The 19,342-nt window shown below is 34.4% G+C and overlaps 1 protein-coding gene across 1 annotated transcript; it reads left to right on the forward strand.

Moving 5' to 3' along the window:
- The first annotated feature begins 11,184 nt into the window (after positions 1-11,184).
- Positions 11,185-19,267, forward strand: LOC128224830 (growth hormone-inducible transmembrane protein-like). Its single transcript, XM_052934904.1, has 8 exons — positions 11,185-11,308; positions 12,177-12,411; positions 12,660-12,771; positions 13,110-13,251; positions 14,114-14,312; positions 14,610-14,708; positions 17,362-17,533; positions 18,825-19,267. Exons 2-8 carry the CDS (start codon positions 12,189-12,191, stop codon positions 18,901-18,903), a joined length of 1,026 nt encoding a protein of 341 aa, XP_052790864.1. The 5' UTR covers positions 11,185-11,308; positions 12,177-12,188; the 3' UTR covers positions 18,904-19,267.
- The last annotated feature ends 75 nt before the right edge of the window (positions 19,268-19,342 follow it).

The raw sequence follows: 19,342 nt of genomic DNA on the forward strand, positions 1-19,342 counted from the left end.
AAACGACAGAACATGGATAGTCGTTGGACTCCGTTTCGAAAGATGATATTTGATTTCATTAATGCAGGTATTCAAATTAAGTGAATCTCAATTATTCTTAAAATTGAGCAATTATTTCCTGGTCTGACATCTCTTTGACTTTTATCATTCGCAATTCGCCAAACGAGCTGCATTGTAAGGAATTAATAACTAGACGTCATGCATTTCTTTGTAAAATCATACTCAAGTGAATTTCATTTTCTTTTCTCGATGCTGAACGGCAAATGAAATAGGCAAATTATATCTGTGTACAATTTTTTCTCATATCTCGAGCGCCAAAAGTGTCTTTGAACCTTTTGATTTTATGTTGTCCATGTGATATGACTTCGGTGCCATTAACATACATGTACCTTTGGTAGCTGCAAGGCTTAAACAGCGTGCCCATTTACTTTAAAGAGGATGATTGTTTAGTTCAGTGTAAGACTGTAATATATTTTACCGAGTAGCATCAAAAGTTATATTTCACTGATGGTATTCACGAGGAGAAATATACTGCAGTCGTATACCAAATCAAACATAGTTTTGTTGATTTTGCCTAAAATAAATGATGATGATGATAAAAATAATAATAATAATAATAATAATAATAATAATAATAATAATAATAATATATACGCACGTAACGTCATTTCATAAATGACGTCGTTAATATTGTTTCCAAATGCTGCACGCGTTGATGTTTTTTTGTTTTGTTTTTTATGGCAAAACGGGCCAAATAAAATGAAATTCGATTTTTCCTGATAAATCTCTATTAACCTCCGTAAGACATATAATAAATTCAAACTATCAATTCAAACGAACCCTGAAATTACCGTTAAGAAAACGAAGGTATAATAGTGATGTGTGTATCTCTTCGCACAAGGTCGATGCTTTTATTTGTTATCTTTAATTTTGTATTGACAGCAAGGATATTTGATTCAACACTACCGTAGACTATTAGTAACGTCAAATGTTGTCGCTCATTGATTGTCCACATCTCTTCTTGTGTAACACAAGCTTGTCATTTTACGTAGTTGCCGAGAAATAATACAATAGTATTTCTGCATGAGCAATACTCTCCCATGTGTCTTATAACCAGTCTAGCAGTTTCTGCAATGTCAATTAAATGTATTGTCCTGTGCCTGAAGCTTCCCACTCTGAAAGTCAAGTTATGTGTTTCGTTGCTGCCTGATTCCCTCGCGGGGTCTGCAGCCGCGTTAAAACTTCTCAACAACACAGCTAGAACTGGCGTTTCGTTTAGTTTTTATTAACTAGCTTCTATTGTGTAATCAGACGGCGTTGTCAGACTATTTGTTAATGTTCCCAGACAACTAGATTTTCTTTTGTATTTCAGTCTACAGCGAAGTTGATGTCATTGCTTTTGCACAATTTATCAAAATGTGGTGAAACAGAATTTTCGAAATTTTGAATAAAATCATGGACATGAATTATTATATGAACGAAAGGCGTTATGGTTCATGCTAACTTAGCGGTTATATAATACATGATGGTCCCTGGCCGTTTCGTGATAATTGGTCCGAAAGACCCGAGAGGTAGTCCGAAGCATGTTCTTTCCAGAATGTACTTTTTTCAATTGTTATTTTTGGCTTCAATGCCCCTTAATTGAAGCCTTCAAACCCTCTGAATTTTGACCACAAATGTACACAATAAATTTATTTGATTAAATGTTAACAACAAAGCCACCGCATTCATCCGGCATTGCGGGGCCACCTGGCAATATATACAACAAAACTGGACCAGTTCGTTTTAGACATTAAAGCTAACATAAATATGAAAGGCGTTGTACTCCGTTTCGAAAGATGATATTTGATTTCATTAATGCAGGTATACAAATTGCCTGGTCTGACATGTCTTTGACTTTTATCATACGACATTCGCCAAACGAGCTGCCTGGTCAGGAATGAGTAACTTGACGTTTAGCATTACGTTGTAAAGTCATACTCGCTGCGTGATTTTTGTCAAGGGAATTTTCATTTATTAATAATTCATCTATTTCATTTGCCGTTAAGTATCTAAATAAATTTTATTTAGATACTTAACGGCAAATGAAATAGATGAATTATTTCAGTGTACATGAAGTTAGTTCTCTCTATAATGTTCTAACTATTTAGAATCGATGTATTTATTATCATTTAATATGATATAATTTAACATTAACCTTATTTTAATGCATTTATTATCTACCAGGTTCGGTGTGCATTATTGATATGTTATTTGATTCAGATTTTGTCCGAAAATAGCTCAGTGTGCTAGTGTTGTAATTCATGTATATCCGACGTGAAATTAATTTTCTTGTATCCTTTTTTATTATTCAATTTTACACATTAGTTTTCTTTACGTTAACTTCAGGGTTTATTTGTTTTGATAGTTTAACTTTTTAAATTGCCCTCCGTTAGTTTATTAAGATTTATCAGTGAAATCCAATTGTATTTTATTGCACGCTCTGCTATCAAAAAACAACAACATCAACATGAGCAAGGCTGCGACACAATTTCAATGACATTATTTCTGTAATGACGTTACGTGCCCATACAGCCTGTCGCGTTTTTACCAATAAAAAGCCTTCGAAAAATCCATTAGTATGGCCCTACGTAATGGTATTATCAAGAGTAAGCTGCCAGTCCTCTACAAGACTTAGACCTGTAGTGTGACAAGTTTGAAAAGCAGCAAGGTACGGGTTGAAAATGTTGTCAAAGTGGGTCACATTTTCATATATTTTTCATAGTGTGGGTTGTATGCTGACTGGTCTATACCTCTTTTTCAATACTGTAAATGGATCATATTCTTGTATAATGATGTCACGTGTGCAAGATTGGGGTTTTCCGGGAATTGGCCAAGTTTATTCAATTTGTTTGCCATGTTGCGAATAGATGTAGCTATTGATTCTTTCCCTGCTACAATAACTTTTGGTGGTACTCGCTCGACTCCAGTAGTCGTTTGGGGGCGTTAAGATTGTGGATAATCCTTATGGCAGTGTTTTCATTGACAGGTTGAAACTCAAATTTGGAAAAAAAAATGTAATAAATTTCAATGGCCTGTAAACTTTGTTGCTTATCGTTAACCTTGACAATACTGTCGATACCAATATATTGAGCTTTGTTTATGTAAAATGAGTTAATATTGTTGGCCACTTGTGTTTGGTCTGTGATGAGGGTTTTCTATTTTGTCATGAGTATGATTGAATTATTTTGAGATACAAAAGGTTTATTCACAGGCCAAAATATTTTAATTTCCGCCTCAACGTCTCTCTTGAAAGTATGCTGTGATTGACTGTCTTTACACCTTTGTTTTTAGGTTTTTTAGTGTGGTATATTTCTTCCAGTTATCATTACTTACTGTTGTATTGATTGTTGACTTGTCTTGTTTTATAGATGATTTACATGTACTGTGAATTCAGGTGAAAACCGATCTTTAGTTTTTGTTTGTGTGTGATTGGTGCATGCTGGTCTACCACTTGACGGAACAAAGTTTCTTGAGCCCAGTAAACACCACTGACATCATTAAAGACATGGCAAACCTGAAAAGGTAGATGAGCCCAAGCAAGATTTAAAGCTGCTGGATAATTGTTTGTTATAGGATCTAAAACATACTTCTTTCTTAGTAAGTGAAGGGCAAAGCTCTTTGAAACAAGTAATTATAATAGTATATATCACTAAGACCACAGTTGAAATTTATGAGTTTCCCTTAAATGTTTTACTGTCCTTGATAATTAAATCAACAACTGTTGGATTGTGTTTTTTGGTTAAACAAGTAGGCCGTTTTACTATATTAGTGAAATTAATATTATCACAAATTGTATCTAACACAGAATATTTTTCTTTTTGGGGACGGTCACAATTCAAGTCGCCAATACATTGCTGGCGTTAAGGCTCAACACTACCATAGGTCATAAGTAACGTCAAATGTTGTAGATCATTGATTTTCCGATTCTCGCACAATGAACTATGCTAATTGGTTTGTAACACTTGTTAAATACAGGCTTGTCATTTTAGGTAATATAGTGTCGTGTGTCATACAGCAATTACCGTTTAAAATCAGCTACACTGACATTTCCATGGATCTACTTTCTAAACTACTCTCACTTTGCCTATGGTGATACACTGCATTGGACCGGGAATTGTTCATAGGCCGAGTGGTCCGCCAGTGTTGAGCACCGCGATCAATAAACAAGGACGTCTGACATGAAGACGCAAAGTTGTAACAATTTTTTTTTTTATTTAAATAGACTATCTGGGGCCATTTTGACTGGAATTCAAATACAAGAACCCGTTCCACGTCCTTTTCCCGACATATGGGCGTACACATATTTGTTGATTAAGTAAACGGCAAAGGTTACTAAGATGTATATAATAATTTATTTTTGCACAATCTCAGACTAATACCGCCACCTGTGCGTCATGCCTGCCGGTATTAACGAACTCGGGCAACAATTTTGGCCAGGGGCCGTATTCAATAACCGACGTAAACGTGTTTTGATTTCCCTGTATATTTAGCTGACCAAAAGGCTGCATAGAATGACCAATGGGCTGAATGGAATCACTAAGGCATGTCTAAGGATAAGGATAAGATAAATATTGAATACTGACCCAGGTCAGGCTTTCAAGCGGCCCCTTTTATTCCTACTTTTTCTTTACGTTTAAAACAAAAATGTTTCGAAAATAATACAAGTGTTTTAATTGAATACATTGATTGAAATCATCTACATCTTGATTTTAATAAGAAGACATAGTTTGCTGCAGTAGTTCTCCAGTGCAGCAAGAGGGGTTCTATGATGAGAATGAGTGGTTTATTTTGACGGAAAAATAAATTTATCGGAAAAATTGTTTCTTTAGATTTCAATGCTTGACTTATTCTCTTTAAACATTCGCTGCCTTTTTCTTGCTTGCAAGTGTATTCCCTATGACTAATGTCTGGCAGATCTAAATAATGTCAAGCTGCTGTCCAGTTGTCCTTTACTCTCTGAAGACATGGCAACAGTGTCAGCCATCTGCATTGCATTTGATAAGCTTTGAACCGCTCTCACCAAAACATATTTCAAGCTACAAGAAGCGCATCAAAACTCCAACATATTCTGGATACAGCATGTATCAATGGGTCTTGCTTCTGAAAACTTTTCTACATATTTCTGGAACAATAGACCATGCTGTATCCAGAATATGTTGGAGTTTTGATGCGCTTCTTGTAGCTTGAAATATGTTTTGGTGAGAGCGGTTCAAAGCTTATCAAATTAGACTGTGGCAATTTGGACAACTGTAAGCCTTGGATATGGACATAGGCCGAGAAGCAAAAATTCACAAGCATGAAACTATTTAAGATCATGTTGTATATGATGAAGATGGTATGTTGAAGAGAGTTGACATCATTCTACTAGAATGATACCCTTGATAGAAAACAGTTGCATGAACCCTGAAGTATCCTGCCCTGAAGAGGGTAACAAGTCACATAATACCTGTTCCTTTTCCATGGCAATGCCGATGTCGAGAGAAGTCTTTCTATAAATAAGAAAATACTGACACCAGAACAAACATTCATGTCTGATGCAGCATTGAATGGCTTAAGAATAATTTTAAGATCACACTTTATGGAAATGTTGCTAACCAGTTGTCAATAACCAGGAAAATTATAACCTTCGATGAATGATCGTACAAGAAATACCAAGAAAGGCTCGAAGAAGAGAAGGCAGACCTTCTCCAGAAGCAAAAGGATGCAGAAGAAGATCAGAAGGAGTTCAGGGAAAGCAAACAAGGGCTGTCATGGAAAATTGCAGACAACAGAGGGGTGACATTGATTTGAAGAGACGTAAATTGCTTGAAAGTGTACCGTCACGGAATGAAAGAGAACAAGAAAAGAGGTGTAGTGTTTAACATTTGGACTTAATATTTTTGGTTGTGGTCTGAACTTAATGCCCAATATTGGTGGTGAACTGAAAATTAATCTTGGTTAGGTGTAGAAATTAGGTGCTTGTAATAAGTAGCTCAGTTGGCTAGTTCTCCTCTCTCTCAAATAAAGAAACATTTATACCATGCTAACCATATAACCATGCATGTAGCACGTATAAGGCATTGTCACTGTAAAATAACTGCTTGACTGTGTAAAACAACATTACTAGATTTTTACATTTCCATCAATTCATAATTGTCACCATGTGCATAATGTCATATCTAAGTTAATAACTTAATTAACTGTAGCAACCATTTGTATGTGTATATGTAGATCAGCGTTGTTTGTTTGAATTACTCGAAACATAACCTAAGCAATGCTAATAACTATTGTATCACCTTAGTTATGTTAACATACTAAACATAGTATATGTACAAAAGTCTTGCATTGTTTGTTGCTGACTTATGCCACTTTGTACAAATTCCAAGTTTGATAGTACGCTCTAAATGTTCTTAAAGACTTGATGTTAGTATGTTAGTATGTTATGATACCTAGCATGTTCTCACATTTTATTGTTTTAGTTTGTGTTCAGGAATTGAATCTAAAATTAAAACATTACCAAAATCCAATTCCAAGTTCATTTCCTCGATCATCTTGTGGCGAAATCCCTTTTGAAGCGCTGGTCTATAGAGAAGCAATGGCAACTGCATGAACATCACAATTGATTTATTGAATAGGTTTAGAAGTAATTTATTTGCCAAATCAAAAAGGTAAATAAAGAGGTTTATTATCCCTACTTTTGCTCTTAATATCCCTATTTTACCATATTTTTTTTTTTAAACTACTACTCTTATCCCTACATTTTTGTTATTGGTCACTTGAAAGTCTGCGAGGTGTAATTTTATTTCATGACAACTTCTTATGTTTAAGTTACAGGGACTCTCTCTCTCTCTCTCTCTCTCTCTCTCTCTCTCTCTCTCTCTCAGATTTACAAACTATTAGAAATATATTTACCTGGCCAGGATGTAAGTATTTTAAATGGTTAGCTATAGTAGTACAGTCAGCTGTGCATGCGAGCCTTTTTTTTTGTATATCCAAATCGCGTTACTTACGCATGTCAAAGTTGCCGACATCAAAATACTTTCAATATTATCATGGCACAGTAATACAAGTGTTCTTGTCATAAATCGAATGTCCATTTTTATTATGTCCAATATGGTCCTGGTGTGATCCTTTAACAAACCCGCTATATGTCAAACACATGTACGCCGAGGAGGCTCAATTTGAGATAATTTCTGAAACTTAAAACAATATCTGAAAATATGAAGGAGTGCAGCACACACAGGGGAAAAAAATCTTGAAAAATGAGAATAACAAACATATACTAAAAACAAGAACGAGGACGTTCAATTAGAATTAAACATGGTAAAAGTAAAAAAAAAACATGAAACTAAAATAGGACACCTTGAAAAAACAGCTCGAAGTGGAGAAAATGAAGTTGCAGAAAGTACAGGCAAAAGCTATGGAAAAGATGTCACGGTTTTATTAGATTTGAAAGTTGGAAAACGAAAATAAGATACCAAAGCAGATACTTTACAACTATTAAGCCTCGTATTACTCTTACTTTGAGTTACAATACCTTTTTATTGTTATCGTATCATGAAATGTATATATTGTATTTTTTATCAAGAAAAACGTAAATTTACACGAATTGAAAGCGTACTCTTCCCTGGCTAAATTAGGGATACATGTGAGGTTGACGCAGAGGGATAAAATACATTCTCTACTCAAACAAGCAGTTCACAAAAAATATCCTTTCCTGTCATGTGCAAAATTTGAATTCAAAGCCAAATTAAGCTAACGTAACTATTGTGTAACCTTCAAAAATGGCGGAAATTTTATTGACCTACATGAAGTAACGTGTAATAATAATCAAGAAGCCAAAATCTAACAATATGTCCTTCTTGTAGCTGAACAGAGAACAACTTGTAGACGCTGGGACGTATTCAAACCTCATGGTAGCGATTTCTTTATAGTTCAATTATTTTAAGCCATTACTACAATAAGGACGTAAGAATGTTAGGCACGTGTATTGTTCTATATACTATATTCTTTTGCAGCGTTATATAGATTTTATTTAGCACCGTAACATTCCCAGAAACCAGGCTCGGTGAATCCGATATTAATACAAAATAAGCACTGAGGGATATACCATCATCAGAAATGACAGGAACCGACTATGCGGCGGGGTGTGCCTCTAAGTCAATGAAAAGTTAGTTTTTAGGGAGATATTATTTTAGTGATTTCGAAATGGACAATGTTGAAGCTATACGGGTAGAAATACACCAATCAAAGACTCGACCTGTTTTAATAAGTTCGTGGTATAGACCTCCAAAATAAAAATACGTTTTAGAATTATTTGATTCTGTAATTTGAGCCACTGTTGTTTACATGCTTTATCAATGACATGGGAATAAGTTTACAGTTTATTTCCAAATACATCTAGACAAAAATGCCCATGCGTATACATAATATAATTACGAAACATGTTTCTAAACATAGTCAAGGTCCAATACATTCATATAAGCAACTGATCAGCATTATAAATACATCAAATCATGTGACCAAATGATATATCATCAATAAACTTAAATTTAAGCGTGAAGTAGTTAATGTTAACAAATAATATTACCCGTAATACAATAAATATCTTTTTCTTAATTACATTGCCTTATACACATAAATGGCAAGGTTTCTGTTTACAGTTACATTTTGCGATTTAAATAATTTAATAAATTTAGGTATATTCGGTGCAGTATAATAATAAGTTTTCAGGTATTGCTTCCTTAGTTCTTTATACAGTTGACATTCAATAATAAAATGAAATTCGTCTTCAAGTAAATTACATGCAAGACATTTTCTATCACAGTGTGGTATTGCTACTGGTTTGTGCCATCTACCGGTTTCTATTTCTAATCTATGTGCAGATACTCTTATTCTCGTTAAAGCAGACCTATATTTTACTATATTAACATTTAACAAATAAGATTGAAGTTTAAAATCTGCAAACAATATGTATGATCTAGCTCTAGTAGAATTATTTAACTCGGATATCCACGTTTGTATAAATATATCAGTTATTAGTTGTTTGACTGTAGACATAAATAAGTTAACATCTCCAACACCTTGATAAGTATAATGGAACATGTAAATTAATTAATGTGCTGATGACAGTGCTATACCTTTTCACTTTAGCATCCATTTTTGTGCAGAAACTCTTGGAGCAGAACTAGAAAGCTTGTATACAATGAGCTACCATTTAAGTAAACCTGAATGATTTTTTTTTTACCTGTTTGAATAAAAACATTAACTAGCTAAAGTCAATAACTTTTCTAGTTATGGTCAGTCTATAGTCTTCTATGAAATACCTTGGATTTGTTTTGGACACTGACGTTCCGCTTTTTGAATTGATAACGATATCGTAAGGAAAGTTAACTGAAGGATTCTTGTACAGAAACAGATCTTTTTTAAACTTAAGTCTTCGCCAAATACAATCTAACTCGCTTATTTAATGTTATTTTGACTATCCTAGCTCATCCTTGTATAATGGTCTTACTAAACAATTGGGGGAAAAATGCAAATTGCTCAAAACAAAGTCATTATATTTATACATTTGTATGAATGTATATCTAATTTGAAATATTCAGATAGAAAATAGAGTCAACTAAGACCTAACCATGTGCATACAATTCTGAACAAAAAGGACCATTCTGCAAGCATTGTTATCTAACCAAGATGTCTGTCATGCATTTGCATAATGCTAGGGGCTCTGATCGTAACTTTTATGTGCCCCAGATAATAGTTTTAAGTTTTAACAGTTCTACTTTTTTATCAAGTTATTCTTGACTGGAATAAACTGTCACTCTGTATACTAAAAACAATCCAGAAACATACACGCATTTAAGAATGGAGTAAAATATTACCTCAAATTGTACATGGAAAACATAGAATGCTCAGATTTCATATTTTATTAGAAACAATTTAATTGGCTGTGCATTTCTGCGTATCTGCGATAACTGTTATATTTAAATGGAGCCAGGCTTTAGACCTTTAACACTGTATTTAAAAGGGGTCACGGACACTACGGACCATGGACATTACGGACCAGACACTACGGACCAGATTTAGGGACATTACGGACCAGATTTAGGGACATTACGGACCAGATTTAGAAATATACGGACCATGATTTATATTGTTTTTAAACATTTGTTTTGTTTTTAATTATTCACTCATTGGTCTGAAATTTGTTAATTAGTTACTTATTAATTACTTGGATATTAGTGCTCAGTATGACAATTATCTTTAATGTAACTGAAAACTCCCATGAAATTCCAATGTTAAACATCAATGTATTTTTAATAAAGTATAATAATAATTCGAATAATAATGAATAATAATGAACTAATATGTGTTTATCTTATAATTGTAAATGTGAATATTAATGATACACTGATATGTTCTTATATGTGCTCGATTTATTTTGGTAAATAAACTGTTTTGGGTTCATGTAAACACTGACATGTTCTTATATGTGCTTGATTTATTTTGGTAAATAAACTGTTTTGGAACATATATCTTCTGTTGCTTTTAACTGATTTTTCACAGTTTTATGGAAGATATAACGTCATACTGAGCACTCATATTCAAGTATTTATTAACAAATTAAAAACTAATGAGTGAATAATTGAAAAAATGTGTTTAAATCATGGTCCGTAAGTTTCTAAATCTGGTCCGTAAATTTCTAAATCTGGTCCGTAATGTCCCTGAATCTGGTCCGTAATCTAATTAACCAAACATTTTATTGATGATCTTAATTGTACTATCGTCTTTATAACAGTGTATAAAATTAATTTTTACATGACACAAATGTTGCGCAAATAGAAAAACATAAAAGATGAATCCGAGTGTAATCTTATTTATACTAGTTGATATAAAACACCAAAAGTATAATTTCTGTCATTACCGCCGAGCTACACTGATACTTATTTTAGCAGCAAAATGGTTTCCCCAAGAAGTATTTCGAATTTAGCAAATTCGTACTACACAAAACGAACAGACAATGCGAATCATAAAAAGTATTTTTGCTTTAACATATTGGTATGGAGCTTGCTTTAATGTGTCTACACCATTGGCAGCGTTACTTGTTTGCTCGATGAGTGTGTGAATGCTAGATACCGTTTGAGAATTTAACCGCTTTAAACTCGCCGTTTGCACTAGAAATCTCTAGAACGTTCAGCTGATGAAATAAACATCTTACAAAACAACGAATTACACGCTTTATTTCGACATTTTATAAAATATTTGCATTGTCTGGCATACGTTGCAGGTCAGTAAAACGATAATGAATATTATATGTGATCGATTTTCGGTTTAAATTTTAGTTGTACGTATTATTTTTAAGTATACCATAATTTCGGATGACTATTCGGCTGTTACTGCGTAAGTTTATATTCACTTGATGTGACTTGGTTTGTCACGTCTGTAGACACTGTATATTACGATAATGAATTGCCATTTACCTTTAATAATCCATTTTGTTGATATAGGTTTTACATTTCTCATAAAGATCCTGTTTAACCTCAAACTTTTGATGTCAATTTCTGTTACGTAATTCTGATACCAACTAAATTTCACTCATTTTTACAAATAAAAAAATGAAAGGGCATGAAAATTGTCACAGGCAAAACAACAAAGGTAACAACCTACTCACAGTCACTTGCAAAAAAAAATCCCAAATGGCTTCCTCAAGTCAACTGTCCTGAATTCAGATAGTCATATTCAGCAGATACAAATATCGTAATACCTAACTGGTTGTTGTTGTTGTTGTTGAGTCTTATTATGCTCTTTTTTCATATATATTTATTGATAGATTGCATATAAGGCTAGCATATGAAAACATTAGTTCAAACACAGGTCAAATGTTGAATTGTTTACTAAACATGTCATTTCATAAATGATCCTTCCTTACGACATTCTAATTATGTGTGACATCAAATTTATTTTTCAAAGTACCATGTTTATTAAAGTGTTGGTGAATATTCTTCAATTTTAAAAAGTAATCATAAAAAAATATCAAAATTGCTTCATGAAATATCACTCAATTTTATTTAATGATGAAACTAAAGCACAAAATTTTGTGTCATAATAATCAAATGGAAAACCGTCCAAACTAAATGTACAGCATGATATTTCAGACGTTTACAAAGATGTTTTCTGTAAGGATTTCTACAATTCCTATGAGTGCCTTTGTCAGCAATCTTGCCAGCAAGCCCCAGGCATTAAAGGCAGTAGCCTTGCGGACGCACAATGTGATGCGTGTACAGAAATATGCTCAGCAGGCTGGTAGCCGGTTCACACGGCGTCAAGCAACAAAGGAGACAACCAAACAGACATGGAAGGAGAAGGCAATGGCTCCTGCTGGAACAGGAGGTTAGTACATGTAGCCATGTTATCACTACAATGTAACATAATTGATGCATGCAGGCATGCTAAATTCTACATTGTTGATACTTGTTTATGTATCAAAGCTTGCCACTCAGTGGTTGATTTGTGTATTCATGTGGAACCTTATAATGTAGGAAATTATTTCAATATTATTTTGTTTAATTCCTCTATATAATATGTTTAATTCAATGAACTTTGACAGCCATTTTATATAGTCAGTATCTGTGTTTCAGCCTTTTCAGCCGGCCGAGGCTTGGTAGCTGCTGCCTCAGGCATTGGTCTTGCAGCCTTCGGCTTTTATGGACTTGGTTTGTCGAATGAGCCTGGCGTCATTGAAAACTCCAGGTATTTCTATATAAAAATGTTTCATACAAGAAATTGATTGTTTTATAGTTTGATAATCATACTATAGAGACCCATAGTTTTATTACGTCTTGTGTTAGGCATAAAATGATGATGGAGTATTAATTGTGGTGATCTTAGAGTATTGATTGTACCTACCTAAGATAACTAATCATCCATTACAAAATTTTGTGACAGTATTCTCAACAAATGATGAAAATAGTGTAGTACAACAGTATAAATCATTTAGTATTCAGCTAAAATATCACATTTATCATCAACAATCCATCTTTTTCTTTTAAAACCCTTCCATATATAAGAAGAAGTTGATGATTGTTTAGGCTCTGGCCAGACTTTGTGAAGGAGCGTGTTCGATCAACATACATGTATTTCGCGGGTGGCCTCGGAGTGACTGCAGCCACTGCTGTAGCTGTCAGCAAAAATGCTGCACTCATGAACATCATGACTAAGAACTCTCTTCTGGTAAGAATCATCATACTCAATGTTGCAGATGTCTGTAAGTGGCTATATAATTATTCATAACGTATATCTCTGATTGTCTAAAACTAGACATATAGGCAATATAGTTCCAATATGCAACAAGGCAACCTCTTTCAATAAAAAAAGCAAGGAAATTGCTGAACCTACGGAAGTTCGTGAACGATAACACTTTTCATGAAAATGCAGATTTTTACATTGTGAACATTAAGCTCTAGCAAGTCATGCAAGTTGTAAACAATCAGATTTTGATTTTAGCACAACACGTCCTATGTGGAACTTCATTTCCCGATTTTCTCATTTAACTCGCTGTTAGTCCATTTTCAACTCATTGGCACTTCACCGCAAGATTCATTGGAACATTCAATGCATAACACAATGTTTGCGCGCTGTGTAAATACTTTCCAGTGGTTCATAGACTAAAAATTGATATCACACTGTTTCAAACACTGATTATATTAAAATGTGGTATTTTCCATTTTTGGGGGAAATTCATTTTAAATCCTTTCTAGTTTCTAGTCATATAATTCAGAGAAAACTTGTCTGTTTCAATGTAAATTTGCAATATATTTCACCTCTTGAACACCAAAATTGCTAATGGTGCTCATGCAATGAAATAAATAAGAATATCTTAAAACTGAAACAAAAAAAATACCTCTGTAAAATTTGCCAGTATTTGATTTTTTCATGGAATATGCCTTGACAGATTAATTCATTTTTTTTCAAGCTCGTAATATGCTAAAAATATTTATAACACAGTTCAAAGCATTGTCAGACAAAGTTATGGATAAGGCTAGCATTGGGTTTTTTAATGATTTTTCATGGACTATGATACTTTACTTTACAGGCTATTGGTGCAACGTTTGCAGTGATGATTGGCACCAACATGGTGACCCATTCCATACCATACAAGAAGGGATTTGGGGCAAAGCAGCTGGCATGGTTGACTCATGCGGCAGTGTTGGGCGCCATTGTGGCCCCGATCACATTCCTTGGAGGCCCTGTCCTTCTGCGAGCAGCCTGGATGACTGCTGGGGTTGTTGGAGGTACAGACTACTGAAGTATACTTGTTATAGTGTCTAAGAGATAGCTATTTAGTGCAAATTATATAATGTATTATGCAGTGTTTCATAACATTACTAAATGTACTGGAAATTGTTATTGTGTTACAGTAAGTAAAAGATGTAACTGGCATTTCTATAGGCCATGAAGCCATTTCTGCCTTTGCACTTAATTTCCCAGAAGAGATTAAACAGATTCATGGAAGCATTCTGCTGCATTTCACTCTGACTGAATATTTGGTGGAAACCATTTGATAAGTTCCAATGTTTCTTTCCTTTCAGGCTTATCAACAATAGCTATGTGTGCTCCGAGTGAAAAGTTCCTGAACATGGCAGGGCCTCTGGCATGTGGATTGGGCTTGGTCTTTGCCTCTTCAATTGGTAAGATAAAAACAAATTTTTGCAGAGATGCCTCTCAGTGACTCTCATGTGGTTGTTAGAAGCTAACTTTTTAAGAATAGTATGCATGTACGAGAATTGCAAAGCATGCTGTTTCCATTTACAAGAATTTTATAGTATTTTGGATGAAATATCATTTTATTTATGCTCAAATCTTTCTCATGCTAGTGGATTGAGAGAATAAATCATGATGTGGACTTATGTTATGACTGTATACATTCAATTGTTATTGTAATAAATATGCTCCTTTAACATCTTTATCTCAACAGTTTATAAGTTTAAAACTCAGTGGTTTAGTAGTATTGGTGTATGCCTCTCACCAATGAGGTAGTGGGTTCAATCTTAACAAAGGTTAGTTTCTCATGACTTCCCAAAAAGCAGTACGGTTATCTGCCCAGGAAGTGGAATGGAGTGATTCACATAAGCTGTTTCCTCAATTGAACTAAAATCAATGAATATAAACTGAGGATGCAAACAAATGGAAAAATAATATTTAAATATTCGGGAAATCTTTTGATCAAATATTTTATTACAAAATGAATCTTTTAAAAGTCAAAGTAAACTATTCTTATTGTTTTCTACAGTATTAGCCAGGGCCTTTTTACCCCTTTTTGTCATAGCCAATGCCTGTCACTGACTGACTCCTGATTTTTTTCCCAAATAAGTCTCTGAAATTCCCCATTTTCAGAAAAGATATACCTACAAATTGGGCTGCAATACATTTTGAACAATAAAAAAACAAAAAACAATTGAATTACTTCAATTCCACTGCGTTCTTATTTGTCGACAAGAAGGCAAAGTAAATTGGTGAAGATCATAAATTCCTTGTTGAATGATGTTATGCGCCACGGAGGGTCGTTAATAACCGTAAGACGATCCTAAATACTCACCGAGAGGGGTATCTTATGTTTGACATTCTGAATAACCTTGCAGCCTTGTTCTGGGATTGACTTTAACCAGTTAAAACTGGAAAAACAAACCAAATTGGCAACCAGTAAAATAATATGACATTAACAAACTTGGATTTTGATTCATCTATTTTGCAACAATACAGAAAGATCCCTAAACGCTATAATATACATTTCAAGGCACAAACATTTTATTTAAAAATGGAAAACAGTTTATAGCACATAACTTTCGTATCATCATGGCGATATGAGCAAGATTGCACAGCTAAATTGGCAGACAACACAACACTTTGATGTGAAGGTTGATTCTTTAAACCCTTAACCTTAATTAGTGTAGTCATTTAAATGTACTGAAAATAATTAAAATGTGTTTGATGTCACTTTTCTTATAGCCAGTTATTGTAAAATAACGGGGACTGTTTACCCAACAATGTGTCCTTTACCAACATTGGACGCATTTGAAGTGTATTTTTATCTCATCTTTTATCTCTGGCATTAGGGGCCATTCGTTGTAAAAACAAGACTCACAAATCTTATACTCATCAACACAGTAGCAGGCTCAAGGTTTTCTATTTTATTCATTCAACAAAAAAAATCGATGAATGTTCGAATACCAAGTTTGCATCCTTAATATAAGCCAACAGGTTTTATGAGTGACATGCATTAAAATGTCACAAATAGTATAAATTATGCCATAAATGGGGAGACATATTGTTTTTGCTAGAGTTGTCTGTCTGTCCGTCTCTGTCACAAATCATGTCCACTCCATAATACTTGAAACAAAGGATTTTTAATTTCTCGGCGCAAATGTTCATCATATAAAGGCAATCTGCACAGGGGGCAAATTTCAAATAGTTGGGTTCAAGGTCATGGTCACACATACAGATGAAAGGTCATTTGAATTTAAAATTACAATTACTCGTGTCCGTTCCATATCGCTTGAACCTCTTGAAGGGTAATGATAATACCTTCCACAAATATTCACCATATTGAGACAATGTGCAAAGCGCATGTTACAACCAGCTTGGTTCAAAGTCAAGGGCACACTGAGGTTAATTGTCATATGACTACAACTTGTGTCCACTCCATATCTCATGAACGCTTGATGGATTTTGAAAGTTTGCGCCATAAATGTTCACATGAGACACTGTGCAGAGCCCATGTTACAACATGTCTGTGTGTACAACTGTCTGTCCGTCACAAATTGTGTCCTGCTCCATAATTCTTGAAACGTTTGAATGATTTTGAAATAACTTGCCACAAATGTTCACCATATAGAGAAGATGTGCTGAGTGCATGTTAAAAACCATCTTGGTTCAATGTCAAGGTCACATTAAGGGGTCAAAGATCAGATGACTTTAATATTATTACTTTAATTGTCCCCTCCATATGCCTTGAACCCCTTGAAGGATTTAGAAATTACTGGAAACAAATGTTCACTATATTGCACTATATTGAGACCATGTGCAGAGGGACCAGCTCAATTCAAGTTCTAAAGTATAGGTTAAAGATCATATGACTATTATATGACTCCAAGCAGATTTCAATTTTGCCAATCATCCAACTGTTTCTTTTTCAAGTGTACAATATTTTTCCATTCATATTTTTTCTATTTCCCAATGTCAAATGTCATGGAACTGGGACTACCTCAGCGGGAGACATATTTTCTTTATTAAAATAACAACCGCTTAGTTCATCACTGTGCATTCTTGTATATATGTTTCAAGCTGGTGCATTCCTGCCCCCAACAACCGCCATGGGAGCTGGCCTGTACTCTATCAGCATCTATGGAGGCCTTGTGTTGTTTGGAATGTTCCTGTTATATGACACACAGAAGATCATGAAGAAGGCAGAGACCCATCCTGTCTACGGTGTGCAGCCCTATGACCCTGTCAATGCGTAAGTATACTTACTAGTAGGATGCAGTCGCAACTTTTGATAGAAATACACATAATTATCTCCCCTTTTGAAGAAGAGGGGTTATATTGCTTTGCACATGTTGGTCTGACGGTAGACCAAAGCTTGTTCAAGTGATAACTTGACAATGCTTGGGCCTATGGACTTCAAACTTGACTTGGACGTTGGGCTTGAGCAGTAGATGATCCCTAATGATTTTGAGATCATCAGGTCAAAGGTCACAATGACCTTAAACACGCAAAGTCGTAACGCAACACTGCTTGGACATATGGACCTCAGACTTGAATTATAGGCAGTGTGCCCAGAAGATGACCCCAGTTGATTTTGAGGTCATCAGGTCAAGGTCACGGTGACCTAGAACAGGAAAAAAAATTGTCCGAGTGATAAATTGACAATGCCTGCAGCTGTGGCCCTCAAATTTGACATGAAGTATGTTGGTGTGACCAGTAGAAGACCCCTATTAATTTTGATCTCAGCAGGTCGAAAGTCAAGGTCATGGTGATCTTGCACACGAAAAGCTTGTCAGATTGATAACTTAAGACTGTCGAGACTTATGGGCCTCAAACTTGACATGGAGGTTGGGCGTGACAAGAAGATGACCCCTAATGATTTTAGGGTCATCAGGTTCAATGATCAAGGTCACATTGACCTTGAATGCAAACTGAAAGCTGCTGACTGTTGAAGAGATAATTGACAGTCCCTGCACCAATAATCCTCAAACTTGATTTTGAGGCTTGGCTTGACAGTAGATGACTCCTATAGTTTTTCATGTCACAAGGTCAGGGTCAAATGTCATATGTGCTTATTCCTTGCTGCTAGGAGGATACATCAAACTTTGAATGAACATCTTAAAATTGCCTCATTTGCATCCGATGTGAAAAGACTAAATCAGCTTGCATTTTACTACATGCATATTTTTACCAATTGTATTCCTGACAACATGGCATGATTATTTGCCCTGTGATTTGTCCTAAATTCTTAAAATAAATGTGTTATAATTGTACAAGTTTTGTAATTAAGTGTGTTCAGTTTAAAACATTTGTCATATATTTGGACCAATCTCTTAAAACAACATTGATAATAACATTGTCTAATTTTGACAAAATCGTATCTTATTGTGAAATTTGTGAAATTAGGTACCAGGTATCGTTTATCTGGATTTACCCAACAGAATATTTTTTAACAAAAAATCAATAAAAAAGAAATCAAACAGATATCATAACTTTACTGACTATAATACCACTGTCATGAATAAAATGTTTCATATTTTCAGTTCTCTTGGAATATATGCTGACACACTGAACATTTTCATCAGACTCGCCATGATTCTCGGAGGTAACAGGAAAAAGTGAACAACTCTCAAGATGTTTTTCTTCCTTCAAGACAATTAAATGTGGTGCATTTTAAAAATAACAGTTTATAACTCTTCATTGCCAAGGTTCTACTGATTGTTTTTGAAACTAACCAGAGCTTCATGTAGAGGAAATAACAGAACAATGCTTGGTGCAAATGGATATGGAAATTGGGTTGTTAACATTTTCAATATCTGAAGTTGACCAAGATGACAATGTTACATGTACTTATTAAAACGTGCTTTAACATTAATGAGTTAAATAGACATGTTAGCTTAAATTATATATGAAAGTTATGTTTTTATTGTGTAAATAGCTGTTTCTGTAATTGTGTTTGTTTTGAGATAAAATATGGAAAATGAAAGTGAGTTTATTTATTCACCTGTTTTAAAAAAGACTATGTATTTATAGTTTTGCTTGCTGCGTACAGGTGGGAAGG

Source organism: Mya arenaria, chromosome 2 (assembly GCF_026914265.1).
Source record: "Mya arenaria isolate MELC-2E11 chromosome 2, ASM2691426v1".
NCBI lineage: Eukaryota > Metazoa > Mollusca > Bivalvia > Myida > Myidae > Mya > Mya arenaria.

Coding starts and splice junctions, on each gene's coding strand:
- LOC128224830 (XM_052934904.1), top strand. CDS start 12,189: ATGTTTTCTGTAAGGATTTCTACAATTCCTATGAGTGCCTTTGTCAGC. Junction 12,412..12,659: donor GGCTCCTGCTGGAACAGGAG/GTTAGTACATGT, acceptor TCTGTGTTTCAG/CCTTTTCAGCCGGCCGAGGC. Junction 14,313..14,609: donor GACTGCTGGGGTTGTTGGAG/GTACAGACTACT, acceptor CTTTCCTTTCAG/GCTTATCAACAATAGCTATG.